We start from the raw sequence: 12,834 nt of genomic DNA on the forward strand, positions 1-12,834 counted from the left end.
CAATATGATGGAGAGCTAATATGAGAGATGCGGAGATGGTCAGGGCAAGGTCACTGGTCTCGAGGTGCTCAAGGATGTGAGTGGGTATGTGTGTGTGAACATACACATGTGTGCACCCAAGAGCATGTATGCCAGTGCCTGAGTGTGCATGGCAGTGTATGCATCAGAGTGTGAGTAAGTGTGCATGGGCAGGCAGTCTGGAACAGCAGCCATTTCTGGCCCTGGGGATCCGGGGAGGTGTCGTGGAGCAGGTGTCATTGGAATCGAGTCTGGGGCAATGAGTGAAAATTGAACAGGTGTGTTGGAAAGGTGGGTAGTTTTTCAAGGCCCAGGGAGGCAGCACAAGCCGTGCGTCGTACTCTGAGAACTTGGAATAGTCTAGGTCAGCTGAAGTTGCAGTGGAGGGGAGTGAAGGTTTTCAGGGGCCAGAACAGCTTGGCCTTGCTGGAGCTGACAGGCACCTGAGCACTGCTGAAGGCTTTCTGCCTGGAGAGTGTTTTGAACTGACCAAGGTATGGTCTCAGCTGTAGTGTGGCCTGGCTGGTCTCCAGGAGTTGCTGACTGCATGGGTTAGTGTGACTGTACCTGCCTGTGGGTGTAGGAGCCCCAGGGGGTTGGGGGGGAGTGTGCACCTCTGGTATGGAGCATGCACCCCCACTGGGGGAGCCATGGCTCCGGGGCTGGGCTCTGCTGGTTTCTGTAGGGGCCTCTTTAAGGCCCTCAGCCAACAGTCACACTGAGTGCTTACTGTCAGTCTGGCGTGCCACGGGGGCCCCACAACCCACATCTTTACAGAGGAGGGGACCGGCTTTTTGTAGGGTTAAGCAATCAACCTAACCAAAGTCACACAGCCAGTGGGTGGAGGAACAGGGCTCTGTGCCACAGTGGCGAGGTCTGAAGCCTGTGCTCTGGGCCCTGAGAGCAGCCGGGTGACAGCTAGGCCCGGCTCTGAGCATTTTGTCAATAGTGGCTCAGTTTAATTCACACATCCACCTCTATGTGATGGAGGGGGAAACAAAGGCACAGAGAGGTTAGGAAACTCACGTGAGGTCACACAGCTGGTAAGGAGCGCTGGGCATGTCACACAGCACACTGGGTTTGCTGCTTCAAGGACATGTAAAGGCGTGGCAAGCCCTACTTCCGCTCAACCCTTCCTCTGCCTCCGCTGATAAGTGAGGTGGCAGAATAAGAAAGGATGGGAGTGATCACAGGTCAGCCTTAACATTGAACTCTCATAGCATCCATGTGACATGTTTGATACTATGACACTATGACACTCTTATCTCCAGCAGTGGAGAGAGTTCCCAAAACCCTTCAGTCACTCGCACAGCAAGTAAGTGGAGGCGGCTCAAGAGAGCACTGCTTGGCCGCCCGCTGGAGTTCCCTGCCCTGGGTCCTCTCCGGCCAATGGGCCCTGCTCAGATCTCCCAGTCCTGGGGAGCTGGTGTTCACCCGGTCCGGGTGCTCCAACCCTCCAGTAACCTCCATGTGAGACTTCCCTGCTTGCTCAATCCTCAGCCTGAAACTGGCGTTTCTTTTAAAAACTGAAGTAACCTCCCCCCACCCTCCCCCCACTCACGCCAGTGGATGCCATGGACAAAGAACCCACGGTACCCGAGGCAACTCTCAAAGTTATTTCCTATCATTCATTCTATTCCCATCCCACCCACCCCACCCCACACCCCAACACCCACCCTCCCCCACCACCCCCTCGCTGGGAGGCAGGCGAAGGGTCACACCCATTTCACAGATGTGAAACTGAGGCCCAGAGAGGCTGCCATTTGCTCCAGGCCAGTCGGGCACTATATCCCAGGCTTGGCTCCTGGCACCATCATGTCAGTCCTTTAGATTTGAGATTTATCTGCTCCTGTCAACTACAAATCGGCACTTGCCATGAACCTCCTACAAGGATTAAAACATGGGCAGCCGCAGCTGCTGACTTTCAACAGCCCCTGAAGGAGTTCAGGGTGGAGAGCGCCAGTGAGGCACTCTGCCCTGGGAAAAACTGGCAGAACTGGTCCTCAGATAGATCCTTTCAGGAGCTGATTCTACGAGCCTAATTCTTGCATCTCCTCACATCTAGAAAGCCCTGAAATCCTTCATGGCCACGAGTGCTCCTCGTGACTAGCAGAAACCTTCTGCAAAAAGAAATATGTGCTTGACTGCATGTAAACTCCCTTCACCAAAATCACATAGATACTGACCTTCCCCTCTGTCTCTTTGGAGAAGCTTCTCAGAGCTGTCTGAAATGCTGTTCTGCCAGCTACAGTCTTCATTTTGCCCGAATAAAACGTAACTTTCAACTCACACGCTGTACATTCTCTAGTCTCTGAAGGGCTCAAGCCCTGGATGTGGGCACCCTGATGACTCCTCCTCAGCCCATTCTGCTCCCCTGTTCTTTCGCCCCTGTCCAGCCTAAATGGCAGAGCCCTCTCATCCTTGCTGAGGATGTCCTCTGTCCTCGTCAGCCCCCCTCACAGTGGCTCCAGGGCCCTCCCCGCTGCATGGTCAGAAGTGGCTGACAGCGACCCCCTCCCCCGCACAGCACAGCCAAGCTAGAAAACAAGTAAAGTGTAACAAGGCCGAAAACATCCCTCCCCTTTCACCAGTAATTCCTGTTCCAGAAATTCAGTTTCTAGGGAAATAATCTGAAAGAAACAAAATGTTTTTTGCATGGAGATGTTCATCACAGGGTTGCTTATAATAGCAAAAATAATGCCTAGACAAGGGCAAAATGCAAACACAGGGGAACATTTCAGCCTGTCTCAGGCTCCGTGGGCAACCCCTCCCCCACCAGACGGCCGTGGGTGACTCTCTTCTCAGGGCCTGTGGGTCTGTTCTCTCTGCGAACCCCTGCAACTCCCATTTGAAGTGGGCACCTGCCCCGTGCCCATTTGACACTTGAAGAAACGGAGAGGTAGCCTGCCTGAGGTCAACCAGCTCCCAAGCAGTCAGGCGCTACCAGGTTCAGCCCCTGGCAGGGCAGCGGGGGTACTGGTCGCCACCACCGGCAGCCCGTTGCAGGCCGGTGTGTCAGCTGGGCCTGTGTCTCTGGCAGGGCGGAGGGACACTGTTTGGAGACGCACTGGCGTCTGGGCGCTGTGTCTCTGGCAGGGCAGGGGGGACGCTGTTTGGAGATGCACTGGCGTCTGGGCGCTGTGTCTCTGGCAGGGCAGGGGGGACGCTGTTTGGAGACGCACTGGCGTCTGGGCGCTGTGTCTCTGGCAGGGCAGGGGGGACGCTGTTTGGAAATGCACTGGGCTTGCTTGGGTTCTCACCTGGGCTGGTCGTCCCGCCATTTAGGCTACGATCCAGAAGGGAAACAGACTCATGTGGGAGGGTCGGAGGGCATCCAGCCTTCAGGAGCCTTGTTAAGAGCGGCTCCCCTGACCCAGAGAGGAGGCTGGGAGTCAGTTCCCTGCTAGAGTGGGCCCTACCCCCAATCCCCTCCTTTGGGGTCAGAATGCTCATTGGGGGTGAGGTGAGGGGGTCCCCTGCAGACATGGCAGAGAGGAGGCTTCATGGAGCTCTGCACCCCAGTTCCTCTGCTCCCAAGGGGGTGCAGAAGGCCCCTAAACCCCCCCAGACCTACAGTGAGTCTCAGTGTGTGGTTGGACCTTGGGGCCTTCCTGCCGGGTGGTGTGGGAGCCTGCAGTAGAGGCCAAGGCCCGTGGGAGGATATGGCTGGTCCTCAGCAATGCCAGGGGGCCTGGAGCAGGCATGGCATGGGCGCCACAGATGAAGACGGACACTGTGGGGCCAGACAGCCCTGGGGAGCTTAGCTTACCCTGCAGGGAAGGAGCGGGCAGGGAAGGGACTCTTGCGTTGGTGGGGTTCCACTTCCAAAGTCACCATGGTTACAACTGGAAGTGACTGAGATCCCCTGACCTGGAAAATGTACGTTTCCCCACCATCTGTTAAGTGGTGGCCTATGGGCACACAGAGCAGAATGAAACAGTCTTACACCTCAGCACTGTGCTCTAAGCTTCTGTCCTAGGCCAGACATTAATGCCCTTGGTCTTTCTTCCAGCCCTGGAAAGGAGAGAGGGGCTGGGGTGATCAGTCCTGCTTTTCAAATGGGGGCAAATTTTAGAAAAGGAAGTACCTTTTCTATTCAAGCGCGTTGGTTGGCTTCCCAGACCCTGTGAATCTCAGTCCCTCTCTCCTCTCCTCCCCGACTTCCAGCCTCTATTGCCTAGAATGGCACCTCCAACCTCCGCCCTTCAGCTTAGAAAATTCCTACCTGTCCTTCAGGAGCCCGCTGAGCCATCACCCCTTCCAGGAGGCTTTGTCCAATTGCTGGGCCCTCAGGGCCCTCTTGGCCCCCACCCGCCAGGTCCCAGCACTTAACCCCACATGTTTGCACCCCGACAGCTCTTCTGACAGCTCCATTAGTTGCACCCCCTCTAACCACCCCCCCACCGTATAGGGCAGGGGCTCTAAAGGGCAAGTGAATGAGTGAATCAGGAAGACTCAGCAGCCCCTGAGACAGACCTCTCTTAGAGAACTCCATGCATGGATCCTCTTGTCGCTGTGACCCTAGGACCACATCTGCTCACAGAGACAGAAAGGGAGTACAGAGCGTGACTTCAGGGCTTGTGGAAGATGGCCCCATGACGGGGTTTCTCTCTGACTTTTAATTTTTGTGTTCCATTTCAATGATGATGAAGTATTTATAAATATTCTGTGTCTCCCCAGTCAATGTGGAAAGGGGAAGTTCCTTGAAACCTCTGGGTGCTGGTTTCTTGAAACTGCTGCCCACGCAGAGTGCCCACCTCCAGAGGACAATGGCACGCCCCATCCCGGAATGAGGAAGGCCCGGGTCTCACCCGCCCGCTCACGAGTCCCAGCGCCTGCAGTCCCCACCGCAAGCTGCAGCCTTCCACACTAGCAGATGTAGGCAAGCAGAGCCACCTGCCAGTTTGGGGAGCTAGGACAACCCCCACCCCCATCTTTCTGCACAAAAACGGGCAGGAAAGGAAAGGCCCTCACATCCCAGGGGAGCCTCAGGGACTCTGGACTCCCTAAAATGCCCAGCGGGTCTCAGGCACACCCTGCCCCAGTCCCCTGACGCTGCCACAAACAGCTGCTGTGGGTTTAAGGAACACAGCATTGCCTGTGACCCACTGCTGTCTTGTCAGGAGCAGGGACAGCTGCTAGGAGCTATAGCCCTCTTTTGCAGATGAGCACACCGAGGCCCAGAGAGGGGTGCAATCTTCTCACACAGCTGTCCATGCCAGAGGCAGTGAGAAAGCCAGGCCCCCTGTCTGCCAGGCTGAGGCCCTCCTGGCAGCCCTGTCCACACCCCATCTTCACCCCTACCTGCGCATGCCCCTGCCCGCAAAGCTCAGGCTGCAACAAAGACACGTTTTACTGAATTTGCCTCTTCATCCTCAGACCAATTCATTAGTATGAAAAACAGCTTCCTCCCCGCCCTTGCCAGAAGATTCTTGACATAAACAATATTGGGGGTTTGGCATAATTTCTCTCTCTTTTTAAGCATTTATATATAATTAGTGTTGGAATGGTCCCTTGAGATGGATCCAAGCCCCCCATTTTCAGAGAAGGGACACGAGGCTCAGGATCAGGGCCCAAATTGAGTGCTTCAGTGATGCAGCTGAGATAGAAGTCCACGGAGCCTGTCTTGGACTTTGCAGCTGCTCATTTACAGGGGGGCCATAGGAGGGAAGGGAGGAGAGGCAGGATTGGGGGAAGGAGGAGAGGAGGAAGGGAGAAAGAGCGAGCAAGAAAGAAAAACCAGCATTTACAAGCATCTACCCTGTGCCAGGCACTTTGCATCAACTGATGCTGAGCCTCATCAAAATCCTCACAGGGAGGTATCTTAATCCCCATTTTGCAGATGAGCAAGTTGAGGCTCAGAGAGGGCAAGCCACCTGCCCAAAGACACAAAGCCAGTAAATGCTAGCACCCTTTCCTTTCCCTCACCTCAGGGATTGGCGGGCTTCCCTGGTAGCTCAGCTGGTACAGAATCTGCCTGCAATGTAGGAGACCCCGGGTTTATTCAGGGGTCAGGAAGATCCCCCAGAGAAGGGACAGGCTACCCACTCCAGTATTCCTGGGCTTCCCTGGTGGCTCAGATGGTAAAGAATCCACCTGTAATGTGGGAGACCTGGGTTCAATCCTTGGGTTGGGAAGATCCCCTGGAGGAGGGCATGGCAACCCACTCCAGTATTCTTCCCTGGAGAATCCCCATGGACAGAGGAGCCTGGCGAGCTGCAGTCCATGGGGTTGCAAAGAGTCGGACATGACTGAGGTACTAAATAGCACAGTATGCAGGGGTTGGCAGACACTAGCCTGAAATGGTTGACAGAAGTGAATAGAAGACTTATATTTTGTGACTAGTGAAAATGATATGAAATTCCTATTTTGGCGCCCATAAATAAAGTTTTATTGGAAGGCAGCCAGCACCGTTCATTTCTGTATTGTCAGGGGCTGCTTTCCTGCTATGCCAGCAGGGTTGAGCAGTGGTTACCACAGAACACAGGCACCGGAAAGCTAACTTACTTATCCTGTCTGCCCTTTGAAGAAGAGGCTTGCTGAGCCCTGCCCTCCACCCTGCCTTTTCCCAGGGGTCTGGAAGGCGTGTAGGACCTCTCTGTGACTCTGTTCTCTGCACGAGGGTATCAGGGCTGAAATCCAGACCTCCTTCTGCTCGCCAAGCCATGTACTTTCAAGCTGGGTGCCCTGGAGAAAAGGCCTTCTCCTAATTTGTTCACCCTTTCCTTGTCGGTGCAAAGCTGCTAGCGGTGGGCCCAACGGCACGGTTCCCCCTCCCTCCGCGTTGCAGCCCCCGAGAAGGAAGCCCCATAGCAGTCCTGTCAGACCTGCGACAGAAGGAGCCAGAAGGGAGGGTCAGGAAAGGGCAGGCGCCAGGGTCTGTGCCAAGCCAGCAGGAGGGAGGGAGGGTAGCCAGGCACCGCTGGGGCCTCCAGCCTGCTTCAAAAGCGCTGTCCCCAGAGGGCGGGAAATGAGCGGTTCTCTACCTTTCAAGTGACTCCTGGGGGGCCACGGTTTATTCTCCTTGACTTGTGAGGCTGTAAAAGGCTTCCCACCTCCTTTCCCTCTGCTCTCCTTCCCCTGACTCCAGGGCTGGGAGGGGGTCTCACTCCCCAAACTCTCTGAAGAGACAGAAGATGAAAAGGATTAATGCCTTGGTGTAGCCCGTGTGCTCCGCTGTGCAGCAGGACAGATCCCCCCAGGCCTGAGTAGGACCTTCCCAGCTCACCCAGGCAGGAGAGGGGACAAAGGCCTTCACGCGGTCCAGGAGGTAGCCTCACAGCTGGACCCCCACACCCAGGGCTGTGAACGACCCGGAGCGGCCAGGAAGCCCGAGCACTCGGTGAAAGAGAGATGGGACCTTGGACACAGAGGGAGTGGGGAACTGGAGGGAAAGACAACACAGAGAAGAATGGGAAAAGGAAAGGAAATAAGAAAAGACAGAAAATGCAGAAAGCACCTCAACAGCACACGCCAAGTGAGGCAGCCAGGCACGGAAGACCATGGATCATCTGAAATGCCCAGAACAGGCACGTCCATGGAGACAGGAAATGCATTTGTGGTTGGGTGGGAAACGCAGGGACTGGGAGGTTGATGGCTAAAGACTACAGAGTTTCTCTGGGGTCATGAAAATGTGCTAAAATTGCCTGTGGCGATGGCGGCATATCTCGGTGAATAGACTCAAAGCCAGTGAAGTGTGCTTGAAATGAGTGAATCCTACAGTATGTGAAGTTTATCTCAACAAAAGTGCAATATAAAAGAAAGCTAGAAAATGACACAAAAGAGACGAAATGAGAAGAAAGGAAAAGCGATGGATGGCAAAAAAGGAAAACTCGTGTCTGTTAAAGCACCTGCCACATGCCAGGAACTGTGCTAAACGCTGGTATCCTTGATTCCATTTTACTCTCTCTCACAGTTCTGCAGAGTAGGTCTGATAACAGTTATCGTTTTACAGGTAAGGAAACTGCAGCTCAGACTCTCTGTGACTTGTCTCACATCACCCAACCCCTAACTAGGGGAAGACCAGGGCTCCTATCAGGTTCCCTAAGTTCCACCCCGAGGCAGGAAGACACCCCAGTAGCCTTGCGGTGTGACCGTCAGGCGCAGAGGGCGGGGTGACAAGGCAGCTGACATCAGGGCTCCAGTGCAGGGGGCAGGGAGGCCCCTTGGTATGGCAGGATGGGGGTTGGGAAGGGATAGGGAGCGGGGTGCAGGATACCAGCTGCTCTGGGCGCCTGTGCCCCCAAGGAAATACTGGAATCAACGTGTCAAAGGTTAGTCAATTTCAGAACCCAAATGATATGAGTGGACAAGTTTGGGGTAAATTATGCAATGCTTCCTTTCTGAGCAAAGCTCCTTCTTAAGAAGAAGCGTGTATACATCAATCATGCAAACTTTTTACTGCTAAGGGGATCCCAGCCTCCTCTGCCAGACCAGACTGGACTTGGAGCAGAAGATAAAGCCAGCTCCGCCCTCCCCCGGCTCCCAACCTCAGGTCAAACTGGGTCACGGCAGCATGGAGATGCAATGGACCACATCCAGGTTGTCTGAACTCTGGATTCCCACCCCAATTCCTGGATCCTTTCACCACGTCTGGGGGGCGTGTGGGGTGACTCCGTGATTCACAGCAGGCTGTGGATCCCCCAGTCAGACCTGTTGCTGATGCTGCTAGTTGGAGGCAAGCCCTTTAGTGACGTCAGAGTTAGAAAAAGGAACCAGGAATTTCTGAGCTTCCACTAGGTTCCAGGAACTTCCCTCTGAGACTGGGTTCCCTGATCTCTTAAGCAGGGGTGGTGTTAGTCACCTCTCTGGGCTCCTATGGACCTGGGACAAGACATTTATGCATTCACTCATTCACTGATTCATTCAACAAACACTACTGAGCAGACTGTGCCAGGCCCAGTGCTAGGTGTTAGGCAGGAACAGACACAGATGTGGGCCTGCCCTCAGGGGGCTTACGGTCTAGGGGAGCAGATAGGTTGTGCCAGGAGCAGTGAGAAGCTGTCCTGGGCTGGGGGGAGGCATGGCCTGGGGACAGAACTGAGGGCTGCAGAGGAGGAGGCAAGGAGCGGGGAGAGCTGGAGGGCAGGGCCTCCTAGGTCAGGATGAGAACTCGGGGTCGCTTCCAAGAGCACCCAGGGGCAGAGCCGAAGGTCATCCTGTCTGAGGAAACGTTCTCGCCAGCAGCAGAAGGAAGGAGGGTGGATGGGAGGCAGAGGCCTGTGAGGGGAGCGGGCTGGCTGCAGGAGGCGCCTGTGACTCCCTGCCTCCCTCCTCGCCTCTTTTCCTTCCTGAGTTCTGACTCCCACCTCTGGGCCTCGGGGGGTAGGGCAGTGGGCACAGGGACCCTGCAAGGAGGTGGAAGACCCTGTCTCTAGAGAGATGCAGATACTCTGATGCTCAGAAAGCTTATCTCCCTGCCTCGGGAGATAGCATAGGGCGGCTGAGTGTATGGGGAAGGACTCAAGAGCCCTAGGCAGGGATTCAGAGAAACAGGGTCTCCTTCTAGCCCCTCCCCTAAGTTGCTCTGGGCCTCAAGTTGCTTGCATCCCTGGGCCTTAGTTTTCCCACCTGCTATCTATAGGACTAGCACCGAGTCTGGGCTGAACTCAAGTCCATTCAGCGTTTCATCATGGAAAGAGCCTGGCTTTGGGGTCAGATGGGTTTGGGCTGGAATCCTAGCTCCGCACAGATGAGGCAGTGTGGCCAATGTCAGCTACACTGCTCCTGGCCGAGGGCCCACATTCAGAGAACCACTGCCCTAGAATAACATCCCCCTGGGACAAGGGCCTCTTCCTGGCTCAATGTGACACCGTCAAACAGTGCTGGCATGTAGCAAATTCTCAGTTAGTGCATGTGAATGAACTCATAGAATGGTTTGTTCTGGTGAGGGCAGAAGGGGCTGGAGGGTGGCTGTGGGCCAGGGGATGGGGTCAGGAGGTGGTCAGGGGTAAACCATGAAGGGCCTCTAATCTTCATGCGAAGTCAGGGAGCTGGGGCTTCTGACAGCTCCACATGGGCCCCCAGAGGTCTACATCCTCACGGTGGAACTTGAGAACATTATGTGGCAAAAAAGACTGTATATGTGATTAAGTTAAGGACATTAGGATGGGGAAGTTATCTTGGGTTACTGCAGAGGGCCCTAAATGTAATCACAAGTTCTTTTATTAAAGGAAGGAGGCAGACGGAGAACAGGAGAAGGAGATGTGGCCACGGAGGCAAGAGGTCAGAGTGATATGAAGAAGGGGCCACAAGCCAAGGAGCTCAACGGCCCCCAGAAGCCAGAAAAGGCAAGGAGAGGGGCTCTCCCCTGAAGCCTCCGGAAGAAACCTGCCCTACGCGCACCTTGGTCTCAGTCTCCTGGTCTCCTGAACTAGCAGAGAAGAAATCTGTGTTGCTTCCAGTCACCAAGTTCACGGTCATTTGTTACAGCAGCCCTACCTTGGGAGCTAACCCAGGCCTGTTTCCAGTAAAAGCAGTGGAGTTTACTGAGCAGGGTCAGTGGAGCAGAGGGGATGAGGCTGGGGACCTGGGGTCAAAGATGGGGCGAGGTGATGAGGGGCGAGCTGAAGGCGGCCACCTGGGGTCAGGAAAGGGCAGACAGAGCATCCTGCTGGGGAGGAGGCTTCAGGTCAGCCTCAGGGAGGGGAGGACCATCCAGCTCAGCCACTCGCTCCTGGAGTGTCCCCTTGGCTGACTGTGCCATGCCCCTGCCCCCTCCCCCATCCCAACCTCCACCACCACCAATCAAGGGCACCCAGCCCTTTGGCAATGATAAGGGTTCCCTGCCAGGTCAACGCTGGGTTTTGCACCCAAATGGGGAGCAGAAAGGATATACTGTCGGTCATTAAGGAAGCTGGGAGCCAACCTTACGAAGGGTCACACAAGTCCCCGATCGCCCTGGCAGCCTCCACTGGAAACGCAACCTCTGGCCGTCCCTGGCTTCCTGAACTCCCACCCCCACAGCCATAGACCAGGCCCTCCAGCTGGCTCACCACGTCCTCCGCCGGACCCCTCTGTTCCGCGGCTACTACATGTGACCCAGGCAGGCCTGGCCTCTCCGTTGGCCTTGGCGGCCAGGGTGGTGCTGACAATCAGAAGAGGAGGTGGACACCCACTGCCCGCCGCGTGCCGGGCACCTAGAGGACAATCAGTAACGGGGCTGCTATTTCTGCTTCTGCTCAGATCTTGGCTCTCTGGCTGCGTCACTAGCGGGAGTTCCTTGAACAAGTCACTTCTCCGAGTCTTGTCCCCCCCCATCTGTAACGTGGAAGCTAAACATCTACTTCACAGGGCGGTACAGAGAACGAACTGTGGCCCTGAGTCTAACGGGGCCCCGGCACCACCGCCTGGAGGGTCGCTCCCATCTGCATGTAGGGCTCAGCTTGGAGGGCTGCTCCCAGGCTCTCTGGGCTGTCACCGCCTCCTCTGGGTGTGCTGCACACTGGATTTCAAGGCTTAGCACATGCAGAGCTGAACCATGGCATCTGTTCCTCAACCAGACCGTGAACAGTTACAGGTGGCAAGGGTGGTAGCATGCGTGGGGGACCGGCTTTATCTCCCTTTGCAACCCAGCACCTAGGAGGGGTGGGGATAAGACGCTGTCACAGGTCAATATACAGAAATAACGGCCAAGGTAAAACTGGCACCTAACGGGTGTTGGATGAGGGCTGGTCACTGCTGGTGCAGTGCTTACTGGATGTCTCCCTGAGGATCTGGGGGTAAAGGCAGCCTGTTAACCCGGGTCTCACTGGTTAGCGCAAGAGCAAGTGGAATGATGACCAGACTGAACCGTGTCAATGGCTTTTTCCCGAGTGTACACTCCATGCTTTGTCCTTTGTTCTGTGAACTAAATTAGCTTTGTACTTAAGACGGCTTTTCCTGAATGAAGCAGTGTGGCAGGACAGGGTCATCTCATCCAGTGACAGACCTCTTGATCTGCACTTTGGAGAGATGTCTTTGGGCAGCTTGGAGGATGAATTGGACAGGGAAAATCTAGAGGCTGGGAGGCCTGGAGGAGGCTGGATGCAGGAGCAATGAACCTCTTTCTGGAAGGATAGCAGGGGACAGGGGAGGGCCTGGGACCCACATCGACGGGGGGGACACTCCACACCCAGCTGCTGCAAGGCCCAGGAGTCCCATTGGGCAATTTTGTCCCCAACAATACCAGCTCCCAGAGGGTGTAGGTGTGTAGTGGTCATCCAAGCTTTTTTCTCGAGTCCGGTGCTCAGAGCTCGAGAGCAGACAAGTATCCTGCCAGGGGGCTCACACAGCTTGTTCGCATCCCTTGGCTCCCGTGTGCTTTGGGTGATTCTGGGAGGTGAGCAGGGCAGGCTGCTTGAGGACAAACCCCATACTCCATGAGAGGAGGACGCTGAGGCCCAAGGGGGCAGAGGTGTGCTCAAGCCACAGAGCCGAGACAAGGCTGTGCAGCAGATTTTCCATACCTGTCTGTCAAAACAGACACCAAAACGTCACTTCTGCATCCCTGCTGCCCAGCACAGTTCCTGGCATGTGATGGGAAGTTGACACATGTTTGCAAATGAATGGATGGATGGGTGGGTGGATGGATGGATGGATGGATAGATGGATCACTCACACAGACCAGCATTCTGGGGGCAAAGGCATGGTCTGTGGGAAGAGAAAGGAGGGTGACTTTTCCTGAGCATTTGTATGTGTCAGGGATTCTACCGGCATCCTTCACTCCCCTCAACAGCTAGATGGAGCTCGCTAAGACCTGTGAAACTTCTCTCCAAATGTGAGCTTCCTCGAGCCACTCAAGTCTTTGGGGAGTTTTCCCTTAATACCTCTCAGGGG

At 55.3% G+C, this 12,834-nt stretch overlaps 1 protein-coding gene across 5 annotated transcripts in view; it reads right to left on the bottom strand.

Annotated features, from left to right (window-relative positions):
• HRH2 (histamine receptor H2) overlaps positions 1-12,834 on the bottom strand; it is a 50,034-nt gene that overhangs the window by 9,472 nt on the left and 27,728 nt on the right. The window contains exon 3 of one of the 5 annotated variants that reach the window (XR_011568704.1): positions 7,005-7,139. The exons of 3 other annotated variants lie outside the window; for them this stretch is intronic. Coding sequence is in view for 1 of the 2 variants with exons in the window: in XM_019968053.2 (XP_019823612.2) it covers positions 7,124-7,139 (16 nt within the window). In the remaining variant the exon portion in view is untranslated. Of the gene's footprint in view, positions 1-1,720; positions 7,140-12,834 lie in introns of those variants that run through there. One more of the 5 variants, XM_019968053.2, reaches the window with a different exon arrangement.

The sequence above is a fragment of the Bos indicus genome, chromosome 10 (genome assembly GCF_029378745.1).
Source record: "Bos indicus isolate NIAB-ARS_2022 breed Sahiwal x Tharparkar chromosome 10, NIAB-ARS_B.indTharparkar_mat_pri_1.0, whole genome shotgun sequence".
In the NCBI taxonomy this organism is placed as follows: domain Eukaryota; kingdom Metazoa; phylum Chordata; class Mammalia; order Artiodactyla; family Bovidae; genus Bos; species Bos indicus.